General features: G+C 37.9%; 2 protein-coding genes across 4 annotated transcripts in view; one reads left to right on the top strand and one right to left on the bottom strand.

Annotated features, from left to right (window-relative positions):
• The first annotated feature begins 254 nt into the window (after window positions 1-254).
• Window positions 255-18,921, top strand: LOC127450836 (lysophosphatidic acid receptor 1-like). The gene is made up of 5 exons (XM_051715237.1): window positions 255-370; window positions 2,247-3,154; window positions 5,769-6,062; window positions 18,434-18,615; window positions 18,785-18,921. Exons 2-4 carry the CDS (start codon window positions 2,416-2,418, stop codon window positions 18,466-18,468), a joined length of 1,068 nt encoding a protein of 355 aa, XP_051571197.1. The 5' UTR covers window positions 255-370; window positions 2,247-2,415; the 3' UTR covers window positions 18,469-18,615; window positions 18,785-18,921.
• The window catches only part of LOC127450835 (pre-B-cell leukemia transcription factor 1-like), a 42,154-nt gene continuing 23,964 nt past the window's right edge, over window positions 6,349-24,538 (bottom strand). For 2 of the 3 annotated variants that reach the window (XM_051715234.1, XM_051715235.1), the window contains 6 exons: window positions 19,171-19,415; window positions 18,807-18,997; window positions 18,559-18,694; window positions 16,871-17,027; window positions 10,850-10,936; window positions 6,349-10,583 (listed from right to left, as the gene is read on the bottom strand). In XM_051715234.1, the coding sequence (XP_051571194.1) occupies window positions 10,893-10,936; window positions 16,871-17,027; window positions 18,559-18,694; window positions 18,807-18,997; window positions 19,171-19,415 (773 nt within the window). In that variant the 3' untranslated portion in view covers window positions 6,349-10,583; window positions 10,850-10,892. The remainder of the gene's footprint in view (window positions 10,584-10,849; window positions 10,937-16,870; window positions 17,028-18,558; window positions 18,695-18,806; window positions 18,998-19,170; window positions 19,416-24,538) is intronic. The other variant, XM_051715236.1, reaches the window with a different exon arrangement.

Below are 24,538 nucleotides of genomic sequence, written 5' to 3'. Positions count from 1 at the left end.
AAGATATTCAAACGTACAGTGTTATTACAACAGATAAATGACATAAATAAATAAATACAAATATAAAGGAGTGTATTTTAAACCTTTTAACAACTCAAATATTTAAAAGATTGTTTCCCTTTCATTGTGGATGACAGACAAACAACATCTTTTTTTAAACAATGGACGTTGCGCTCATTGGACACGCGGTCGACTGTTTGAACCAATCAGATTCGAGGGAGGCGGGATCGGCGGATCTCAGATCTCTTGTTCTTCAAGCAACGATTTATCAGGAAAAACTCCGCGAGCGTTTCCGGCCAACGTCAGAGTGCTAAAAACAACTCCGAGCTGCTGTTATGAAGGATTTCTTGCTCCGAAGAGACTGACAACGGTAAGTGTTGTTTACTCTGTTAAGCTTGACATTTTAGAAGAACGTAGTAGTTGTTCTTCTTCTTCTGTTGTGTTGAGAACAACCGAACTCTGCTGTATTGGCTGCAGTGGCGAGTAGTGATTCAGATTCTGTAGTTGATTCTCTACTGACTTGAGTATGTGCAATGAGTCATTCCTACAGTTCGGTGTCTTTTACGTCCACAGTACAAGTTATGATGTTACTAATGTTTAATTTCAACCGAAGACCATTTTAATAGGCTTGGTAAAAAATATTATTTATAGTGTTGCACACTTCTGTGATCAGAAAAATCACATTTCAAATAACTGAAATCATTTTCATTTAGTGCACCAGTGTTATTTCCTCATGTCCCCAGAGACGCACGTCAAACAACACAAAACGTGCTAAAAAAAAATTTAAAACATTGTATTTCTTAATAAATTCCAACACAATAGTGCTTAGTATTACATTATCTGACTAATGCATTCATTTGTGGTAAATGTGACATTTTAACGCTAATAGTGGCTTGACTCATTGTTTACGCTCATATAAGACTCATGATACTGTAACCTTTAATTCAATAGATCTATGTTATGAAATGACATCACACACTGGAGGTGACATCAGCCATTCAGCTAAATAATGCTGGAGTTATTGGAATTGTGTAAATCTTTTTTATGTATGTTTGTTTGTTTTTTGTGTGATGTTAGTCAAATGTGGTAAACCATAACATGTCCACTCTGTTATGAGAAGAGGGAAAATTAATGTTGCTAATTTTAAAATGCCAATATATTTATGCTAACAGAAATAAAATCTTAAGTATACATTTACAATTATATAAGCTAGATATCAGTCACAGACTATATGGTGGTGGCTAATTATATCTATTTAATGTCTACCATGACTCTGTCCATTTCAAGTGACAGTTCACCCAAAAATGAAAATCCTCTCATCATTACTCACCCTCATGCCGTCCCAGATGTGTATGACTTTCTTTCTTCTGCAGAACACAAATGAAGATTGTTAGAAGAATATCTCAACTCTGTAGGTCTATACAATGCAAGTAAAAGGGTACCAAAACTTCGAAGCTCCAAAAAGCACATAAATCAGCATAAAAGTAATCCATACAACTCCAGTGGTTAAATCCATGTCTTCTGAAGCACGAACAGACCAAAATAGAATTTTTTTTTTTATTTTTGGACATCAGCTGTCTCCTTGAAGACATGGATTTACCCACTGGAGTTTTATGGATTATTTTGATGCTGCTTTTATATGCTTTTTTAAGATTCAAAGTTCTGGTCACCATTTACTTGCATCCTATGGAGCTACAGAGCTGAAATATTCTTCTAAAAACCATCATTTGTGTTCAGCAGAAGAAAGAAAGTCAAACACATCTGGAATGACATGAGGGAATGAGAGATTTTTCATTTTTGGGTGAACTATTGCTTGAACATGACACCTGAATTTTATTTCAAGTCGTTTAGCTTGACCTGTATGATTTGTAATGTCTTCAACATTTCACTTTAATGATAAAACAGATACTTTAAAAAGTAGGGAACAAATTGTAAAAATTTTACTGACTCAGACAAAATCAACCACAAATCGTTTCTCACTTCTCTATTTGGAGACATTTCTGTGTTTATGTGAAAATGTGTATTTATAAATAGGCAAGTTTTTTTATATATATATATATATATATATATTTGGTCTGTGTTGGGGCAAGAAATAATCAAGCAGTTACTTGGATATAACACTTAAAGATTTATGACCAATGAGAACATGGTAGTCAGCTGTCTTATCCTGAATCTCCCTTTTCTTTTCACTTGTCATGGACTTATGTGTTGTTTTCTTTGTATCTTCTTTCCTTCTGTGGTTTTAGGTTTGTAAAACAACAAGGGACATGCCTTGTATGCAGTAACATTTTCACATTGTTGGATATGTGAAAAGCATGATTTCAAATGGAGGCTGATCACATCATCAGGATTACATCAAGAAAAAGTGGCGACAACTAAACAGCTCATCTGATTTTCATTTAAACTACTCCAATAATGTTATCTCAGACTTGCGAGGCTTATGACCGATCAGTTTTCTACTTCTACAACAAAACTGGGAAGCCCATTACACCAGACTGGCGCACACATGACTTTGTGGTGGTCGGACTTGGAATTCCGATATGCCTCTTTATTATTCTTGCAAACATACTGGTAATAGCTGCCATCATCATCAACCGGCTCTTCCACTTTCCCATTTATTACCTTCTTGGGAACATGGCAGCTGCGGACCTTTTTGCGGGAATCTCCTATCTATACCTTGTGTTCCATACCGGGCCATGGACTATCAGTTTGACAGTGAAAGAGTGGTTTGTTCGTGGAGCTTTGATTAATATGAGTCTCACTGCCTCTGTGGTCAACCTGTTGGCTGTGGCTGTGGAGCGTCATCAGACCATCTTTACCATGCAGCTCCACAGCACCATGACCAAGCGCCGTGTGGTGATGCTGATAGTTACCATATGGTTGGTGGCAATTGTCATGGGCCTGGTGCCCACCATGGGCTGGAACTGTGTTTGTGACCTGTCCACCTGCTGCACTGTAGCTCCACTTTACTCACGCAGCTTCCTAATATTCTGGGCTCTTCTCAATCTCCTTGTCTTCTTCATTATGGTGGCTGTGTACACCCACATCTTCATATATGTCCGCCGTAGGAGCCAACAAATGTCCCCTCATATCGATCAGCCCTCACATAATCAGACCGTCATCAGCCTTATGAAGACCATGTCCATAATTTTGGGTAAGATCTTGATGTGTTCCGTAAATGTTTAAGATGTTTCTGATTTTACTATGAGTGCATGATATATCGGCGACCAATGTATTATTTTTATTGGCCGATAACTTGGAAAATACTTGGTCACTATGCCACCACAAGGACTTAGTGCATTAGGAATTGGGCATTCCAAATTGGGGAGAAAAAATAAATAAAAATATTGGTTATCTGTATCGGCCAAAATGAGCTGTGAATTACCTGGTATCTGCCCAAACATTCCATATTGTTGAACCATTAATTTATCGGTTATCTGTAACAACCCAGATATTCCATATCTGTGAATCACTAGATAGTACTCATGTGTTTTCTTATGCAACTATCTAATTTTCTGTTCAAAATATACAATTATCGGTTATCAATATCAGCCACAATGAGCTGTAAATGATTTTCTCTCAATTTGGAATGCCCAATTCCCAATGTGCTTTTAAGTGCTCGTGGTGGCGTAGTGGTTCGCCTCAATCTGGGTGGCGGAGGATGAATCCCAGTTGCCTCCGCGTCTGAGACCATCAACCCGTGCATCTTATTACGTGACTTGAGTGCGTTACCGCGGAGGCATAGCGTGTGTGGAGGCTTCACGCCATCCACCGCGGCATCCAAGCTCAACTCACCACGCGCCCCACCGAGAACGAACCACATTATAGCGACCACAAGGAGGTTACCACATGTGACTCTACCCACCCTAGCAACCGGGCCAATTTGGTTGCTTAGGAGACCTGGCTGGAGTCACTCAGCACACCCTGGATTTGAACTCGTGACTCCAGGGGTGGTAGCCAGTGTCTTTTACCACTGAGCTACCCAGGCTCCCTAAATGATCGGTTATTTGTAACGTTCCAGGCATTCCATATAGGTGAATCACTAGATAATACTCATGTGTATCTTAAACGGTATACTGAAGTACTGTTAACTTGTTTTTAGGAAAAACAAAACTAGCCTGCCAACCCCAAAGCAAGCTTACCAAACCAGTTTGGCTCAAATTTCCTTTGACGAACACATGCGTATCTTGTATCTCAAGTTGTGATCATTTTTTTTTTTTTACACTGAGGTTTTAGGTTGGTTTTGCATTGTGGACTTGCAACCTTTTGGTTTTGCCTTAAATGTTCAGATTAACAGCAGTAGTGTGAAAAAAAACATGCATCACGTACAACTGTGAACTGTACCAATGCTGCTGTACACGTAATACATGTACGTGTCACTTATTGTGCTGCCTGGGTCAGTGCATGTGGTTGTATATGGTACATCCTAACGGACAGCCATCATGAAGAAGATAAAATTGTTGATCACTGTAAACTTTTATATTACCTTGTGCTAAGTTTTCCCTCTATCAGTGTCACCCTGTGTGTTGTATAATCTCATTATACACAAAGCATTCTACAAAATATTAATTCTGCATAATATAATTTAGCATTTACCCAGCTGAATAGCATTTTCAGGTAAGCTCACCATCTTAAGAATGTTAAAATGTCAGTTCTTGCAAGATGATTGATGCATTGTTTTTGCACACTACTGTTGTCTAGACCAGGGGTTTTCAAAGTCAAAGATAGTGGAGCCCCCCCCCCCCAAACACATCTGAACAGACTGTCAGACAATTGTTTGACATTATTTAATCATTTTTAGCCTTTATTGTTTAACAGGGAAAATGCAGTTATTAACTGAATTATAAATGTATAACTTTTTATATAATTTTTACAATGCTGGAGGAAATAAAAAACAAAAAAAAACACAAAAAAAATTTCTTTTTTGAAATTTTCCAATAACTTTCCAAGATCTGTAACAGAGAGGAGTGAGTGTGTGTGTGTGTGTGTGTGTGGGTGGGCAAAGGACTACTGAATAGAAACTCTTCTTGAATGTCCATGTTTTTCACGTACCTCACATATGTTAATAGCTGTGCGCAGCTTGCCACATCAGTGGATTCGTTGGTCTGGAGAGCAAAAAATGGGCTGTGCCTGATGCTGTTAAACACTTGCTCCTTCACATCCTGTGCCATGTCAGAGGCAATACACAGCTCAACGTGATATGAAGCTTCAGTGGCCTTTACATTTAATTTGATAAATTCTCAGACAACTTTGAAAGTCTTGAAGTTTTCTTTGGAACAAGTTAGGTTTTCCCGCTACCTCAGCATGCTTGGTGTCAAGGTGTCTGCGGAGTTTGTGGAACTGAAGGATTCGAATTTGGTGGTCTCAGAAACCACTCCATTGTAATTACAGACTAATACGTCACATCTGCTTTATTGACAGACTTGACAAATATCAGAGAATCTTCACAAAGATTCTTGATAAATATGTTTTTGCCTATTATTTTCAGAAAGGTTTAAATGTTTTAAATATAATCTAATAGTTAAACTCATTTCATTACATTATATATATATATATATATATATATAATTATATATACACACACACATATACATACACACATTTTTTTAATAAAATTTACCACTCAACATGCCTTCCTTGACATGTTCTAGCGCCCCCCTGGGGAGGCTCACCCCACACTTTGAAAACCCCTGATCAAGATAACACAAACCACGATGTTGTAACAGGCCCCCAAGCTATGATATTTTTGTGACTTCATTTCTCTGCAGGTGCATTTGTGATCTGTTGGACGCCAGGTCTGGTCATTCTATTACTGGATGGTCTTAGTTGTACAGGCTGTCAAGTTCTTAAATATGAGAAGTACTGCCTGGTTCTGGCCGAGTGTAACTCTTTAGTGAACCCCATCATCTACTCGTTTCGGGACAAGGACATGCGGACCACCTACAAACACATTTTCTGCATCCCTTGGAGAAGAATGTGTCAGCATGAGGGGCCTTCTGGCATCCACTTTGAGCCTGTGAAAGCAGGGGTACCATCTGAGAAAAACAGCAATAACTCCACAAGTTAAGAGCCCATTTCTGCACAGAGCCCATTGTCTTTATAGAAAAGTATTTCTTTGTGTAAATAAATGACTTTGGATCTGCTTAGTTAAATGCTCACAGTGTACAGAGTAAATAATGCTTAATTTTTGATAGTTAGTTTGGTGCATGTTTTTGTCTTTCTGTGACAGTCGATTTATTGAGGGGGAGGGTGTCTTTGTCCATTAGTTACGAGGCACAGGCTGTTTGGTGCATATACAGGAAGCAGTTCTTTTCCCCAAGCTCAAGCATTAGTCTAACAGTCATCAGATGGCTTTTTGGACCAATTTATTTAGCTGGAAAAATCTAAAACATCAAGAATGTGCATGGTTGAAAGAAAAATGGTCAAAATTGACATTTTAACTTTTGATCATTTTGCTCTATTATGGTCAAAAACAATTAGTGTTGCTTATTTTTAACAAATCCCTTACCCATTATTATTTTTCATTCTTAAGGAATGTTTCGGGTTCAATACAAGTTAAGCTAAATTAACAGCATTTGTAGCATAATGATTACCACAAAAAATAATTTTGACCCTCGTTCAATAAAAAAATAAATCCTGGTTATATTAAAGCTTTTACAATGTTAGTGAATAGGGCAAGTCCATTAATTTTAAATACACACCATTTCAAAAGTATAGCCACAATAAGTAAACATAACACATAACATGATTTGGTGCGATAAATCGCTTACTAACCTTACCCATGTAAAATGATACAAGTTGTATAACTAAACCAGTTTTTTTTTTTTTTTTTAAGCCTTAAACCATAAACTTCTGTGCAAAATTTGTCCTGAGCAGTTGGTGCAACAAACATGAATAATTTCACAAATCATGTGACTTGAAGTGTGCTTGTCTAAGTGATGGTTTTTGCCTGGAGGACAATAAATGGGTTACAAAAATACAATCAAGGGACCAGAATATCAGAGACTTGGAATGGTGGGCCCTTTTGAATTGGCCCAGTAAGCAGAATACCCAAACAACTTCATAGCAATGGCCTGACAATCATTCACAACACACTAGCATTGTCGAGGTATCTTTCGCAAGAGTAAGCACAACTTCTCCAGAAAATGTTAAAATCTAGTTGTGATTTCAACGGTTCTAATGATTTGTGAATTTCTATTTCCAGAAAACACTTTCAGGTTGTTTGTTTGATACAGAAAAGCACACCTCAAACAAAGCCCCTGGCTTCTGATTTTTTTTTCTTTTTTTTTTGTGGTTCTGTTGCGTTTCTAATTTTGCCTTCCGCAGACCGTGGTCTTCATTTCACCAGATGGTTGTTACCGAGCACAATCAGAAGAAAAAGGCCTGATTTATTCTTATCTTCATATTATTGTCCTTATGCTGCATAAATATTCAGGCAGGGTGAGAAAATTGCCAAGCTCCCTGAATATTCAAATGGCAGACTCATTCATAACCACTCTAACGAGATCATTTTACGGATCGTAACGTGCAAGCAACCCCTTAATGAGCACCAAAAAAGAAAAACTACAGGCTCAAAAGCACACTAGATTATTTTATTAGTTTTTGTTTTTCTAATAAGGAACACTACAATTTTCTCATATTTCTTTTTTTTTTCTCTCTCACTAGAACAGTTCTAAAGTTGAGGTATAAAAGGAGTTTATACAGACGACCAAGTCTGAAAATGGTGGGGTTTATATACAAGTGAAAGAGAGAGAGGAGGAGAGGTAGAGAAGAGGGAGAGCACGGTGAATACAGAAGGAAGCGTGTACTACAATTCTAGAAAAATGATGATAAAAATTAAAAAAAAAGAAAATCACTGATATCATTTGATTTGGTGCGGTGGAATCCACCTCGGTATACAATTCCAACTTTCTGGAACTCCCAACAGCTAATTACCAGATTAAAGTCTTCTCTATAGTTATGTTTAGAATCATATTTCTGTTAGCAATCACTAGCCAATGCAATTACTACAATTATGCTTTTTATTCCATCAATTTCTTTATCTGTCAATTAGTAGTGAAATAAAAACGAGTGTGAATTTCCCTGGCACCACAAACAAATGCTACCAGCTCTGACAAAACCACACAAAATAACACAGACTTAATTGAAATAAAAATGTAACTGAAAAAGCTAAAATGAATATTACAAAGACTAACAAATTGCTCACGAGTAAATCCAAGACCCCCAGCAATAAAAAGAAAAAATAATAAGCATACAAAAAGAGAAATACACTGAAACATTCCACAATCTGTACAGTGACATCCATAGATGACTGATAGGAAAAGAAAACAATGAAATTTGGTGTAGTAATAGCATTAGTTAAAGATATCCATATGAACTAACAGTAATCTATAGAGGACACAATGATCTGAATAATACCTTGAAAAGCTCCTCAGAGGTTGTTTCTCGGTGTGTACATATAAACAAAACCCCAATTTACATTTCAATGTTATTAAGTCCTTTCATATATAGAATTTCCATTCATATATCAAAACGCCCTGGTGCTTCCACGACTAAAGGTAAAGTTGGGAAAACAGAAGCAAGCAAAAAAAAAAAAAAAAAAAAATCATAGTCCCGGAATAGAAATTCATTTGATGTTCCTCAGTCTTAGCTTTAGTCCGTCTGTTTAAAATCACAACACATCCAGTGCTTATTTTTGGTTAAATTTGAAAGGAGAAAAGCCCTTGTTGCTTGGCTATGTTAACGGATTACAGAAGAAAATTTTTTTTCAAACAAGAGTTCCTTTGTTTAGAGAAATTGTAGGCAACAAAAAGGACAGCATGCTTTTCCCAAGGAACAGGTGCTTTCAATTGCACATACAATACAATCAGTTCAAAAGCACAGCAAAGTGAGCGACAAGACAACCCAACCCTTATAAAAACAGACACCCGTACACACACAACATAGTAACATGAGAGGCCAAAGGACAAACAGCAAATGAAAACAAATCCTTGATATTTGTAACTAGCACATTTCACGTTTTAGAGAACAATTCTCATAGTCAGAATTACTGGTTCAGAACAATACAGGTTACAATCGTAGCCAGATTGCTACGGCCTCCTCAAAAACGTTTTCAGGTACTTGTGGTCAATGTGTTCAGTGAAACTGTGCACGGCTACCTGGTAGGAAAATATGTGAAAGTACCATAGAAACACCAGCCCAGAGCGCCGCATTGGGCAGTTTGACGTGCGGCGTGTGTATACTTTCATTTTCATTGACTTAATTGCTCATTTCTTTATTTGGTCTGTTATTTACTGTATATCCTCTCCCTTTTATAATCTTTTTTTGTTAAAAAAGCTAGAACCAACAGGTTAAATGGAATCACTAAAACATCTCGACACCCTACATGCATGGAAGACAGTGGAATATCTTTTTTTCATTCCCTTTAAAAATATTTCTAATACCAACCCACAATCCAAACTTATACTCCACGTATACCCCCCACCCCAACCCCTTTCCTAACACAAGGTCAAGTTCTTGTTAAGTCAAGTGTCTTTTATTCAGTGGCTGGTGCATTCTTTGTGGGGGAAAAACTGCAGGAAAAATACAATTAGCTAAACTATTAAAAAGGTCAAGGAACAAAGAGACTGAGTGACGCTGAGAAAAAATGTAGCCACCAACCGCACATCAAAAACTCTCCCTCATTCTTCCAACTGCAGATCTCTCGTTTTTCGCACCAAACTGTACTCTGATCAATTTAAAATGTTCAATGTCCAGCGTACCTTTACGCAGATGGATTCCTCTCCATCCGACCACCAGGTAAAAGTGTTATTGATAAAGATTTGTGCTTAACATAACGTTGAACAATGGAGGACAGCTTAAACGCTTAAAGTCATTAATACATAATCTTTCTTACTGAAGCAGTAATGCAGAGCACAGAACTGATCGGAAACGATATTAAAAATGCAAACGTGGACTAAAGAGAATTTGAATGGCGACTTCACTGTTTAGTTTAGTTGTCTGAGGTTGTTCTTCGACGAGCGGAAGGTGTGACAACCACTGACAGCACTTTGGTACAAGCGAGGAGGGTTGTGTAATCTCCATTATGACAGGTCAAAACGGGAACGTTAACATGGAGTTGGGCGTTGAGTGTCCACCCTGTGTTTTCCACATAGAAGAATGCCGATGAGGACGTGTCTTTTATTCGGCGCCCTCTGTGACACGTCGTCGGCGAGAGCTTCAGTCACGTGGTCAGACACTGAATCATTCAGCTGCCGCAAAACTTGCTGCGTCTTTTGCTCGAGAGGAGCGAGCGTGTGTGCATGGGAGTGCATGTGTTTCAATCAGTCTGGTTCAGTTTGAGAATCCTGGCACACCAAGAGAAAGTGGGAGTGAGGACTATGGAAGACCTTTGACAAATGTTAGATTGATAATGTTATGAGCGGGCGAACAGGGTGAGTCTGGATAATGATTGTTGGGTGTGTGTATCAGTGACTGTAGTGTGAGCTGAATTAGCTGGAGGTGTCTGAGTGGATGCTGCCAGGTGGTCCTGGTGGAGAGGTGACAGAAGAGGGGTTGGTGTTGTCTTGCCAGCTGTTGTTAGCCTGTGGAGAGAGTCACATTGACAGTAAGGAGGAAAATAATTTTTTTTTAGTAATTAAATATGTTTTTAATCCAAAAAATTCTATACTAACTCACTTAGGAAATGCTTAAGCGCAACAGTCTCGAGTTCAACGGAGCCGTAAGCATATTAAGACCTTCGAAAATGACATTTAAGTCTGTAATACTTTTCGAAAACTCACAGACACCTTGGAAATGTTACAATGCGTGTGTGTTTGTAAATGACTGAAGAGCTAAATACGCTACTCACATCTAGACGGTGTGGGGTGTAAAGAGGACTTCCTGACAAATCTTCATAGCCTGCCGTCAGGTGTGTAGCATGGTGCAGGATATCCACCTGTAGCAAACACGCATCATATTAGCTTCAATGTTGCAACATGACCACGATCTTGGTGTCTCAGTCATACCAAGTCTTCCCAGGGCTATCATTTTTAACAGCGGTACTCAATGTCAATAAACGCCACTGTTCAAACCAACAGACATAATGTAAATAATATGATTTTGGCCTTTCAGTGAAGAACTTCATACACAAAAGCGTAATGAGTTGAGGCTTTTTGTGGATTTATTGCCATACAGCCCAGACAAGCTCATACATACTACTTTCTCAAATTCTAATTTTAAACACATCTAAGGCTGCATGTACACTGCAAAACCTAATGCACAGATCCAATGTTTTAATAACTAATACAATTTTTTTTTTTTACCGGTCTGTTTACATTCATGCAAGTCAAGTGTTTACTTGAACTGCCCACATTAATCTGTGTTGTGGTGAAACTGGAGGGTTGTGCATGTCTAGCGGATGTAGTTGAGTACCACAGCCTTCTCCCCGTTTAAGGGTGTCTGGCTTCCCAACAACACATTACTAAATAAAACAGGCTGCATGAGTTTTAATCTAGTAAACAAAATTACTGATGAAAATGTTCATTGATTTTTTAAATTTGTCAACAAGAATGGAGAAGAGACACATCTTGATAATCCAACAGCGATCCTAAACTGCCAAAAACAGTCCCTGAAGTGTGAAGAAAGCACAACAGTTACTTTTAAAAAGTAGCTAATACTTCTTGATAAATCTTTCATGTTTGATGCGTTAAAAGAAATGACTGTAAATGTTTTAAATGTTTTTTTTTTTTTGTTTTTTTTTTAAATACGTTTGAATATTTGATTTAAGTTTGGTCTGTTAAGCCTAAAGTATCCTTCGGTCAGACGCGAACACGTGACTCAAATTTTGTCATCAGCAGAGTATGTGAGCAGCCAGATTTTTCTAACTGCGCATCTTTGATGAGGATTCAAAATACTTTCCTAAAATAATCTAAATAAATGTATATAACATTAAATCGCTCTTGCTTTTATCGCATGCATGCCAATAGACCTTATTCATGCTAGCGCCATGTTTGATTTTGAATGGGAATTAAAACAAGGCTGTGAGGGAAAGACAGTCTCTTCAATGACACGAATAGTTTAAAGCTGTAAAAAGCTCCTAGATCACATCTGATTTTCCACAACTCATGTTGTCTGGAGTTCTTTGTATACTGAATGTTCTTAGACATATATTTTATGAAGGTTTTGTCCATGGAATGTCCAGAAACACTTTAAACTGCAGTACAGCCCATTGAAGAGACTGTAAGTCTATCCCTCACAGCCTCATTGTTATTCCCATTAAAAATCAAGGATGGCGCTAGCATGAATGAGGTCTATGTTGTTGTACTCCCTTCATGATTCACACTTAGGAATGAATTCCCTTGCACTCACTAACCTAACCTGAGGGCCAGGTGAGGATTTTAGACAAGACCTAGCCTATCTGTAAATGAACAATGGTGAAAAATCCAGAATTAAAAGGGATTTTTAGGTGGTCAGATGACAAGATATTAGTTACGTATCAAATTTAGAAACATATTTTAGAGTGGCTCAAATAAGACACTAAAAAATTCATATCTGATGTTTTTGTGGCAAACATGTTCCAGATATCAGTAAGTACATTAACAGGTACACCAATATGCTGGCTGGTAACTACAAAATACCAGCTTATTCAAAATACAAGAATGCAAGAAAAACTACCTTACGTGAGATTTTACTTCAACATTTAATGTAATTATTCTCTGCTTTGACGGCAAAATTTAAACAGGCATGTGGATGACACTTGTGCAAATTGGATAAGCCAGTAAGAACAATGATAAAGGTGTACACATGCAGAGCAAAACAGAGGTAATGGGCAAAAATCTACCTGCATTGATTGTTTTTTGCTTGAACCGTTTATGACCATACCCCGATAAAGGAAAACGGTTTAAGGCAATTACATGTCCTTACATGTTGATGAAAAGATCGTGCATGTAAACATGCTCAGTGAAAAAGAAGAAATCAGAACTGGTTGACAGTGTAAATGCAGCCTTAATCCGAAATGGTGTCTTGATGCAAAAGATAAAGTGAAAAATTAAACTGGAACAGGAAGTGGATGAAGGATTGGCTAAGGATGTGACTTTGTGGATGATTTGTAAAGAAATGAAATGGAGAAGTGCCCACAGGGAAGTTGGTGGAGAAAGCTTTCAGGCTAGAGCTCTATCCTCAGGACTCAATGTGTCAAGCTGAGCTGAGATGCTCTGGGGTGGGAGCTAAGGTGGATGTCACGGGATGGGGTATGATTCTTGATGCTGTAGCATTGGGGAAAAGGGGAGGGGAGCACTACACTGTGAGCAGGAGAGGAAGGGCATTGAGGCTGTTGGGATGTCCTCAGTGCCTACCTGCTGTTGCACAGCGGGAGTGACGCCGACGCCATCCCCGTTGAGTGAACACAGGCCAAGGTAGGTGTCTCCTGCATGAGAGAGGGTGTAGGACCCAGATGACCCTGCAGGCAATATACGCAGCCGATCAGGCACGCAACTTTGCCAGGGTCAGGTTTGGAAAGCCTACAGCGTTGTGTGCGCGATGAAACCCTGTCTACTTAATGTTCCGAGCAGGGCATGACATTCAGGAAAATCCACATTCCAAAATCCAAGAGAAGTACCGATAATCTGTTCAACCATTTCCGTTAATATTAAGATGAACCTCAGAAAACCTGTTAAGAACACGTCTGGGTCATATGTCATGCCAAAATCAAAAGAAAGTAATGTTTTGCTTATAGAAAATTATGCCTACTTTAAGACCATTTTGGGATCGAGTTAGGGGTCAGTCACCACTCACTTTCAATGTATTGAAAAAAGATGCCAGTGAATGAAGTGAATTGTGACCGAGGCTGTCAATCTGTAACATTCTGCCTAATTTCTTCTTTTGTGTTCCTGTAAGTCATACAGGTTTGGAACAACATGAGGGGGAGTAAATTATGACAGAATTCTAATTTTTGGGTGAACTATGAAAAATATATATATATTGCATTGTCACATTATTTTCATTACAATTAACCACGTTTCCCCCCACATTTTCATTAATAATAATAAATACAAAATAATTTGTTAAAATGTAAATGGTAATGTATTTATAAATCATGGTAATACTTGTACTGCCTATATGATGATTTAAATAAAGTCTCTGTATTAACAATATACTTTTTTTTTTAAATCTAATGAGCATCACCATTGAGAATTATGGGAATCACACACACACACACACTTTTTTAAATGTCCTGACAAATGTGAATTTGAGGGAAAATGTGCTTCATTCTCATGAAAATAAAGCACATTTTCCACAGTATTCTAATTACCAGAATGCACTCTCAAACCCTCACAACATGATCTGTTGTTCTACCTTTATGCTACTTTAAATAAAGTCATTGTATTGCAGTATTCTTTTAATCAACATTGTGAAGTATAGGAATTACAAAAATAAAAATGCAAAATGTCTGGATGCATTATAGTAAAGTTTTGAGGGAAATGTGCTTAATTGTCTTGAAAATAACATCACAATGCCAAAAAAAAAAAAAAAAAAAAACACTACTCTTCATCGAGTTCATTTTCTTTATGCAAAACATGTTCTTTTGAGTTTTGGGTGAATGTGACCAGGACATATTTTCGTGCGATTCACCCAGAAAAGAAGGGAATCACATGTATCTGTACACTGTCACAATGCAGTCTGGTCCTTTACATTAAGTCATAAAATTCAACAGCTTCCTCCCACTTCCTTTAAAAAACTAAGTCAATTGTTGATAAGATGTCCGCAGGATGTTTAACAGGATATGTGGAGGTGGGGTTTAAATATGTTTGTGTTGGTGGATCATGGTTAAAAATGACAATTCCAAGTTAAATCACCTACCTTCTCCATTCTGCTTCCATAGCAAATAGAGGTTTTACTACACTAACCGAGTGTGTGTGTGTGAGAATGTAATTGTGTCAGTAACATGAGCTGATGTGAATATGGAAAATAACACAACGAACAAACAAAACACCAACATATCATCAGTCATTCATAGAAAGCCAATGGAAGAAAGGCTTAGTTAGTTTAAGTCATCATGTTTTATCTCGAGTTTTGGACTGCTTAAAAAGAATAAAACCATGCAACAACAGAAAGAAAGTGAATGTTCACATGGCCAGGATCTAGTGGTGGGTGATTTAAGTTAAATCTTATCGCATCTAGCTCAATCAGAGTAATAGTCTAATACTATAAGATATAGCTTTTTTTTTTTTTGCCTGAAATTCAATGATCAGAATCAGAATGAGCTTTATTGCCAAGTGTTCTCACATACACAAGTAATTTGTGTTTTTTGGTGACAGGAGAAACAAATGCACACAGAACATTACAGTAAGACACAGAATATGAAACAAGGTAAGAGTATAAACAGACATACAAATAATAGGACATAACAGAATGGCGTATGTACATGTGCAATTGGTAATGTATGTGCAAGGTAGGGGTATGTACAGTATTGAATTAAATATGTGAAATTATATATGTACATGAGATATGAATTTACATTACTGCACTATGGGGGAGTCCTGAGGCAGTCTAATTGTTCATGTGGATTATGGCCTGAGGGTAAACTGTTCTTGTGCCTGGATGTCCTGGCGCTCAGTGCTCCGTAGCGCCATTTTATATACACCATCTAAAATGGTGTATACTTCAACCATGTGTTAAAATTTAGTGAATTAAATATTTATTTTACTCAGTGGGTTTTTCTTTTTCTTTGGAACTTGATGGACGCAAATCAAAAGATTACTCAATCATAAATGAATGCTAAGCTGCATTCACATATCATGTACTGTACTTGAAATAAAAACTCAAAAACTCAAAACAGTAAAATGTTATAAAACGGATTGTTCAAACTCTGAAATCGGACTGGATGAGTAACAAAGTGGTTGTAAATAAGCTGATATAGGCACACTTGTGACCACACACCTAATTGGGCCACATCTACACTACATTTACAACTCTCATCCATGCTAGAATGCCGTTTTCATCCACCGTAAATGGAGCATTTAAAAAATGCTCTCCATTACCACATACTTTGCAAAACGATGACGTTAGGAAACTGTACACAGAATTCTCAAACGAAAATGGATTAGTACGGACCAGGACTTATGTTGCCTTCAAGTGGACCTGGGAAGCTCGTACCACCCCGAAGTTAGGCATTCGTTATTCGTATTATTAAAATAAAGTATAGATGCTGAAATATTCTTGCAAAATCATTGCTTTCCATCATCTTCCTGTCGACACATAACATCTAGGCAACTCTGGTATCATCTAGAATTCTGAGTAACCAACTTGTATGTATAACTTCGATTGATCGTTTATGAGCTCTGAACTCGTAGTTACAATATTTGCGACTCCACGTGAAGGGCACATTAATGCAGCAAGTTGTGATGTTGCTCAGCAACCGTAAACAACCAACTTTGTTTTGCATTGTTCCTAACAACACCCTTTAAAAACAAGTTCTTTCTCATCTTGATGCTATCATATACCGCCCAGCCATAGCAGAACAGCTGCACCATGACGGCCTTGCTGATGTTTACCTGTTGCCTAGCTACAACCTATGTATGCTTAAAAGCACAACCAGATAAACGAAACGAGTTTAAATCCGAAGTTGCCAGCAAGTGTATCATGCAAATACCAAATTCAACAGATTGACTAGCAGATGTTGAAAAAAGATTTTAGGTTTATGGACAGACAAGTACAACGGTGAATGGAGGAACAAACAACAGAACTGAAAGTGATAGAGACGAATAAAGATGACAGCCAAATCAAAATCATGTGGTGTACAGGTGTGCTCTGGGTGTTTGTAGGTATAAGTGCACGGTCATGTGGGTTTGCTATCTGCTGGAGATGATGGGGGAGCTGGTGTGAACTTTACCTGAGTTGGGTGTTGCTGGGGAGTTTGCCTGGCTGGCCTGTGCTGACACATTGGCAGCGTCCACTGCTGTTTTAACGGCGTACAGGTTTGCTTCCTCCTGGAACTTACCAATGTTCTTCTTGTACCGAATTCTCTTGTTGCCAAACCAATTCGAGACCTGCGGTAAAAAACAACTCCAATCAGACAACAGAGTTGCATTCTTAAGGGATGATTCACCCAAAAATGAGCCTTCTGTCATCATTTGCTGTCAAGTAAATAACAGTTGACGAATCAAGCGTGACACTGTGAATCAAATAGAGGTCAACACAGATAACTAAGGTGGTGGAAAAGGCATAAAAACTGATTTTCTTTTTTAAATCGATTTATAGACTGTTAAAAAATAAAATAAAAAAATCCTAGTCTTTCCTTACTGTGACAGGCAAAGACATAATAGTCCAAAATGAATAAAATCCCAAAATGCTGCTTGTTCTGCAACCAAAAACGGAAGATTTGGTGCATAACACAGGACTTTAAAATATAAACAAGCACGAAATACACCGGGGACTCTTATGTTGAAATGAAGGACACTTTGCCCTGTTACAATGCTTTATATTTAAGTATTTACCAAATTAAGAATTTTATAGCATATATATTCACCAGATGGTTTTGTGTATATATATTTTACCAGATGATTTTTTATAATTCACAATATATGAAGTTTGAGACAAGATGTATGTGCTGATGGGGCACATTCCTATTTAATCAAATTTTTCTTTGCATGCCCTTGCTTCAATTTAGATCACTTGATTAACTAAATATGCATTGAAGTGAGGATAAAAATATAGATGAATATTGTCAATGAGGAAAGATTTAGATACAGCAAATGCCCACAAGGTGTCAGTTATAGATCAGTGATTTTTATTTCACCTCTAGAGGGTGCTGTTATATTGTCCAATCAAGCCGTTCTAATGGTAGAATCCTCCAGCGTCGGCCACAGAGGAACATGAACGATTTAAAAAATAAATCTATCTACATAGGTTTTTACCTATAACCAATAGCTCCATGATGCAACTATCGGTACCGATTAATCGGTAACACCGATCTATCGGTCTACCTCTTATATCAAAATGAATCAAATGCTTTGAAAATAATTTACAATTGGTGTATAGCTTACTGGCACTGTTCTGAATGCCCCTTGGCCAGTGCATACAGTAGCTGAAACTAACTGTTGTACAAGTTGTATAAACTTCTAATTAAAGGCCCTGGTGAGACAAAATGGAAAAACATTATCGTATCAGCTTTGCCATTGAGATGCATTGTGAATAAGGTTGTTTTTTTTAATGTAAAATTGCAGTTTTTGAATATACAGTATGTATGATATCAAATCACAAATTCGTGATTTATCAGTAGTGAAAACGAATAAATTTAATACAAAATTAAATGTAATTCTGAAATAAGTATTGTGAGTTCTACATTTTATGAAAACCATGTTAGTGATAGTCTTATGGTTTTAAAATAAGTAAAAAAAGGTCAAGAAAAGTTATATTTCAGGACATTTAGCTAATTTCTCACTTTTTATGCCAGGCAAACTGAATGACAACATTCCAGGTTTTCCATGACATGTGGAAATCCTGTACAAACCTAATGAAGATAAGTTCTGAAGATCCATTTCCATCCTTCTCTACAACTGAAGCCATGTTGGGCCTTACCTGAGAGACAGTGATCCCGCACTTCTTGGCCAACTCTTCCTTGGCTTCTTCACTGGGGTAAGGGTTGGAGAGGTGAGAGTAGAAATACTCATTCAGCACCTCTGTTGCTTGCTTATTGAAGTTGCGTCTCTTACGTCTGAGGACACAATTAGTGTTGAAATTAGGCCAGTGCAACAGCACAACCCATCAGAATAAACCACCTTTACCATGTCCTTTTTGTCCAAAGAAAACATATGCAAGACACATACCTGGCATCGAGGAAGCGGGAGCGCAGGATCATGACAGCCTCACAGGTGCTCTGCTTGAGCTGCATCTGGATGGAGCTGAACTTGCGGTGGATGATAGCCACCATGCGCTCAATCTCTTTGGGTGAGATGGGCCGCGTACGGGACTGCTCCCTCAGCAGGTTCATCACATGATTTGTGAACTCACTGCAAGCCTACGTTATCAAATAGATTAGAAGATCACAGAAGTGTAAATAAACAAACAAACAGAAAATTCCCAAAAGACTACATTATTCTTACACAACCAAGCATCATTAATTGGTGGAGTGAAATAAGTTCATTCAATGAAAGTGTGACTGATTCATAAAGTCCATTGTTTGATTCTCACCTGTTCGTATTTCTCTAGTTCAGAGTGGTAGATCTGGCGAATCTGTGCGAGTTTGGCTCTGTAGTCGGAGTGTTCGATGCTGCCATCGTTGGGCGATCCTCCAGCCGCAGCTGCAGCTGCAGCCGCTGCCGCAGAGCCGCCGCCCTTCTCAGGTCCAGACACGCCCTCGGCCAGCAACATGTTATCCAGACGCATGATCTGGGGATCTGGGGGGTCCTCCTCCTGTACACCTCTGATGCTCAGCACTGCAGAAGAGCAGATCAAACAGAGATGGAGAAGTTAAAATTGAGATGTTCTGTAAGCTTCATATTATGCTATGTCCTAATCAGGATTGACACAACGTGAGAAACAATGAAAGCCATCTGTTACATGTACAAATTGTTTATTTGTCCTAAATGTGACAAATGACTTTGTTGTTCACTTAGTTTTTGTATTTGAGCCATTGCACTGGACAGCCCCACCCACAGTGAAATCTCAGTCCAAAATCTTGTTCTATAAACTGTAACTGTATATTTGGGTCGATGACATGCCACTCATTTGGTCATTTGATTCTATTAAGTTTTTCAAAATTAAAGAATGCAATTCACACAAAACACTTACTTGAATACCGATGAACTATATATTATAATGAACATGTTTTCAGTTTCCAAGTTCAAAGTCATATTGATATGTTTTCCTGGGGCTTGAAGTCAAAATGTGTAAGTGGTGTAACTGTCTGAAGACAGCAAAAATAAATAAATGAAAGTTTTTTTTTTTTTTTTTTGCAGACAATTCAATAAATGTTTTTCATATATAAATGTTTTATATAATTATTTTTTTTATTTTATTTTTTTTACTATACCTACAAGGACACAATAATTACATTTCTACAAACTTTTTATTTTGATCACCTCAGACAACCTTATTTGTCCATGGCCCCATCAACAGCAATTCTGATTGGCTCCAATTATGTAGCACATAATTTTCACTTTTGTAGACAGAAAAATTACTTGTCTTGTTAGGACACAGTGTTAGAAATAAGGTTCTTTCTTGCTTTAAATTATTGGGGGAACCTGCTACATTAAGTATACAATTCCTCTGTGAGCCAGCAGAGGACAGCATGGCACCTCAGTGGCAGGCCAGTGTGTGGCAGCAGGAGGCACGGGGCCAATAATAGGAGACCATGTGCTGTCACTATAAGCTCAAGCGGCCATAAGTACACATCTCTCCAGCACTGAATTAAAGCAAGACCTCTGTCAGATTCCTGCCACGGACCCATTGCTCACACACCTATACAAGCACTCCATCTATGCTCCCATACATATGCAGACAGAGGGCTGGGCAGTGTAACAAGCGCATTTTGTGTCTGTTTCATTCGTCTGAAAACTGTTTCCAAGGATAATGTCGTCTATGAGAATGCTGCAAATTATCTCCGAACATCTCAGGAGGTGCTGTGAGTTTAGTTTGCTTTATTTCCACACGGCTGACATGCATTGTGAACGCAACTCTGCAGGTTCAGTAATATATACCTTTGTATAAAATAAACACAGACGAAAGTGATTAAATCATAAAGTAATACAAGACACGTTCACCTTGAACCTTCGTTATTTTATTGCTTTTTTCGTTTAAAGTGCAATTTGAATTTAGTAATGTCTTGTGTTTTTCATGTTTCAATAAATGAATTAAATATTTAAAGCAAAATCAATAAAAGCAAAAACATTCAACGACCCTCGGCAGAGGGGTTGACGATGTAATCGGATAGTGATATTTTTTTAAGGCGATTATCAATAACAAATTTTTTTACTTATCGCCCAGCCCTAAATTACAGTGTCATTCATCATTCACTTTCAGTGCATGGAAAAAAGATGCAATGAAAGTGAATAGTGACTGAGACTTATATACTGCCTTACATCTTCAACATGTTCAAAAGTAGTAAGAAAGTCATATGAGTTTAGAACAAAATGGGGGTGACTAAATTATTAAAATTTTCATTTTTTGATAACTATGCTTGAACCAATTATCTGTTAAACTTTATATAATGTAATATATATAGAACAATGTTAATGCAATGTTTAATGTTCTTAAAGTGTTGCAAAAAAATCTAGTTTTTTTTTTTTAGATCCTATGGGTTACTAGGGTTGCTAATGGTCTAGGTGTGGGATATCTGGGTTTGTAAAAGTCAAAAACTTCTGCTCTAGACAATGGCAGTGTCAACAAAAAGAGCAGATCTACAACATTCCTACGCAAGCACAGCAATTGGCAGCCAAAGTAGCACACTTGTTCGTCCAGTTTGTGATTTGAAAGAGTGAGAAGCTCTACAACACAAATTGTGCAAATAAAAGGCCATTCTGCTGGTACATGATGGGCGTTACATCTAAATGTAGAATTTCTGATGGTACCATCTCACCAGAAATCAAAGCTCTCTTTCCCATCCTCCCTTTAACTGATAACACATTTAATGACTTCAGCTCTTACCCTCCCCCAATAACAGCGCAAACTTTGTTTCCAACTCTCCACTCTTTTTCTCGCTCTCTTTTTGAAAACGTTTTCTTTCCCTTGGCAAGCGCTCTTTTTTTCTTGTTCTCTCTTGCCCCTTCAGGGTCCCTCCACTCAGGTCCTCCCTCCGAGTCGCATTCCATCTTTCGTTTCTCCCCCTCTCAAAACTCAGGAATGTAGCAGACCCAGCCGCCTGAACTAATGACCCTGATACACCATCCCTCCCTCCGTCTCTTTAACTCTCTTTTTCAGCCAGCAAAACTCCCCAAAGTCAAACAAAAAGGAAGAACGCTTCTTCTCAAGAACATTAAATCTAATTCAAAGTGCATCCTATTGCTGTAATGGAAGTATTTTAGTTGGTAACACAGAGCTACCTCTTTAGTTTGGGCAAAAAGTTGTTAACACATGGGCTGAGAAGACGATACTTATTTATTAGTTATCTGACGGAGACTATAAAGAACAGCATTGTTACACAAGCTTTTATGAAGCAAATGCTTCTTGATAATAGCTAATTTGCAGTCTGTTCCTAGTTTCCTTTTAAACAAAAGATGTAGAAAAAGTTAAATTGAAATAATGCATGACCAATGATCATACATCTGATTTTTTGTTTTGTTTACTTTGACATTTCTATTAAAAATTTTGACTTTTTTTTTTATTCTGGTGGAAATTATTCTATCTTAATTTTTCCTGACCAACAGCTGGGTGCCATCATTAAGATTCTATTTGCCGCTAGACAGTTTTCTAGTTCCGGTCTCAACAGAAGCAATGTAAAAACTACCAATACACAAATTCCAGATGGAGAACAACCATTTTAAGTGTTAGTTGGAGTAAAATTGAGTTCAAGCTCAACTTGTGCAGTTGTCATAACTCGAAATAGTTTATATCAGCAACGTAACTCACCTCGGTTAATAGTTCATGTCATCCACCCACTCCCTAAACTTTGACTTGTGAGATCTGTCAAAAATTTTCTACGTGAATCTCTAAAGCATGGGCACAGTGGAGAAACATGCTTTTTGTTGACAATGTCTTACAAAATTAATACATTAAACATCACATTATCTGCTAAGAACATACAATGATGCGAGAGGAAACACTGGAGACAGGAAAACAAAAACAGTCTTCCGTTATGAATTGTGAAACACTTCCATGTTCAGGGAAAGTGTGAATAATGGTGTACCTTTAATTGAGAATGATGTTTAAATATTGTTTTTCATCTTGTAGCTCAGCAGATGTATCTTGTTGCCACCCTGAAGTTCCATAACATTTTTGTCATAAATCGATACATTAGTTGTTGTTATTAATTGATAATTGTTTCAATGTTGTTGTAGGCTAATTTCCCCCCCAAAAAATGTAAACATTGCACCGCTATCAAAACATACCTCTTTGTTTGAGGCAGGGCTACCTGTTTGATTGACCGATTGAAGATGTGGCAGTGTTTGAGAAACAGGTTTGAAAAGTCATTATTTTTGCAATTCGGTTTGGTGACACTTGTATGTGAATGCTTAGGGTTCTAGCAACTGAAGATTTATTTCACATGTCGTTGCGTTCTCAACGTTTTCGAACGCAATTCATATTCATTGCCACAAGGGGAACTATAGTAGGCATAAGAGTAAACTGTCCTCTATGGTCAGTTTTCTCTTTCAGGTCTTACTGTCAGCTTTAGGTGAATCTTAAGCATGTTGCTTAAAGCTTAGTTTAATTTTCGGGATCTTTCTAGCAAGATGCCTGATTACTGTCGTTTGAAAGTAGCTCTATGGCCCCCTTGACTACTGAGGCTTGTTAGTCACAGTAATGCAGGAGATCAGGTCAAGTATGAACAACAGGCACTTGCACTGCACTAGCCAAGACTTCACATCTGTGTACCTGTGTATATTTAGAATATATTTTAGCTGAAGTGAGTGGATCGGTGCTCAAACGAGTTCCTGGCTACCCCAGACTGTGTCACAGACTGTTTCTTGAGTTGACCAGGCAGAAGTATATATAGTTTAGTGTGATGGGTGAGGGGAGGGTCGTTGTTTTTATGACCACAGCCCCACAATCAATAGAGTGAAATTTACCACCTCCCCAAAGAGTATCACCCACAATATCCATTAAGAGCCCTGCCTCCAGCCGAATCCCTCAAGCATTCAGCCTTTTGTTTACCCTAATTATTTCAATTAAGCTGTGATTACTGATAATTACACAAATAACCCATAACATTCAGCATTAGAGGATATAGACCCCTTCAAATTACTAATACCCCTTTATATTACAATTTATTGAGGCCTTGATAATGAAACCCATAATAAATGTATCCATAAATAGTGCCAATTTCATTACGGCTGAACACATTTTATAATAGCTTTGCAGTGAGCTGTTGTAGCTATATTCTGAACACTGACCAGATTAGGCAAAAAGCCAAGAGCAGAACTTGTTTGTCGCATCTAAATGTTTGCGTGCCTTTAAGAAGATTAATAAAGCCAGCCTGTTAAATCTTTCAATTAGCACACTTCATTAATATAAACACACCACCATGCTAATGAGATAATGTACATTTTAATGTGGTGCATCTGTCCAAGTTGCACTAATATCCTTCCATTAAATTTATGAATGATCAACGCAAACACACGCCTCCTCCTTTGAGGTTTACACAGCCGTTTGCGGGAGGGAATAGCCTCATTTGTGAAGGATTGGCGAAAAGGCCAACAGAACGCCCAATGCACGTCAAGCCTCAATGGCGTTAGCAGATAGCACTGGCGAGTCGTCCTATGAAATATTCAGGGTACCCAGCTGGTTTCGACTGCATACATAATCACTCGCATTTCTGCATTGTAGGTGGCCGTTGCAGCCTTGCTGTTCAGGTACAGCACAGGTGATGTGTTAAACGCAGACAAAGGTATTGTGTTCGCTGCTG

This window comes from Myxocyprinus asiaticus, chromosome 13 (genome assembly GCF_019703515.2).
Source record: "Myxocyprinus asiaticus isolate MX2 ecotype Aquarium Trade chromosome 13, UBuf_Myxa_2, whole genome shotgun sequence".
Taxonomy (NCBI): Eukaryota; Metazoa; Chordata; class Actinopteri; order Cypriniformes; family Catostomidae; genus Myxocyprinus; species Myxocyprinus asiaticus.
The sequence above is the reverse complement of the archived record's forward strand: the minus strand, read 5'-3'. Positions and strand labels throughout refer to the sequence as shown.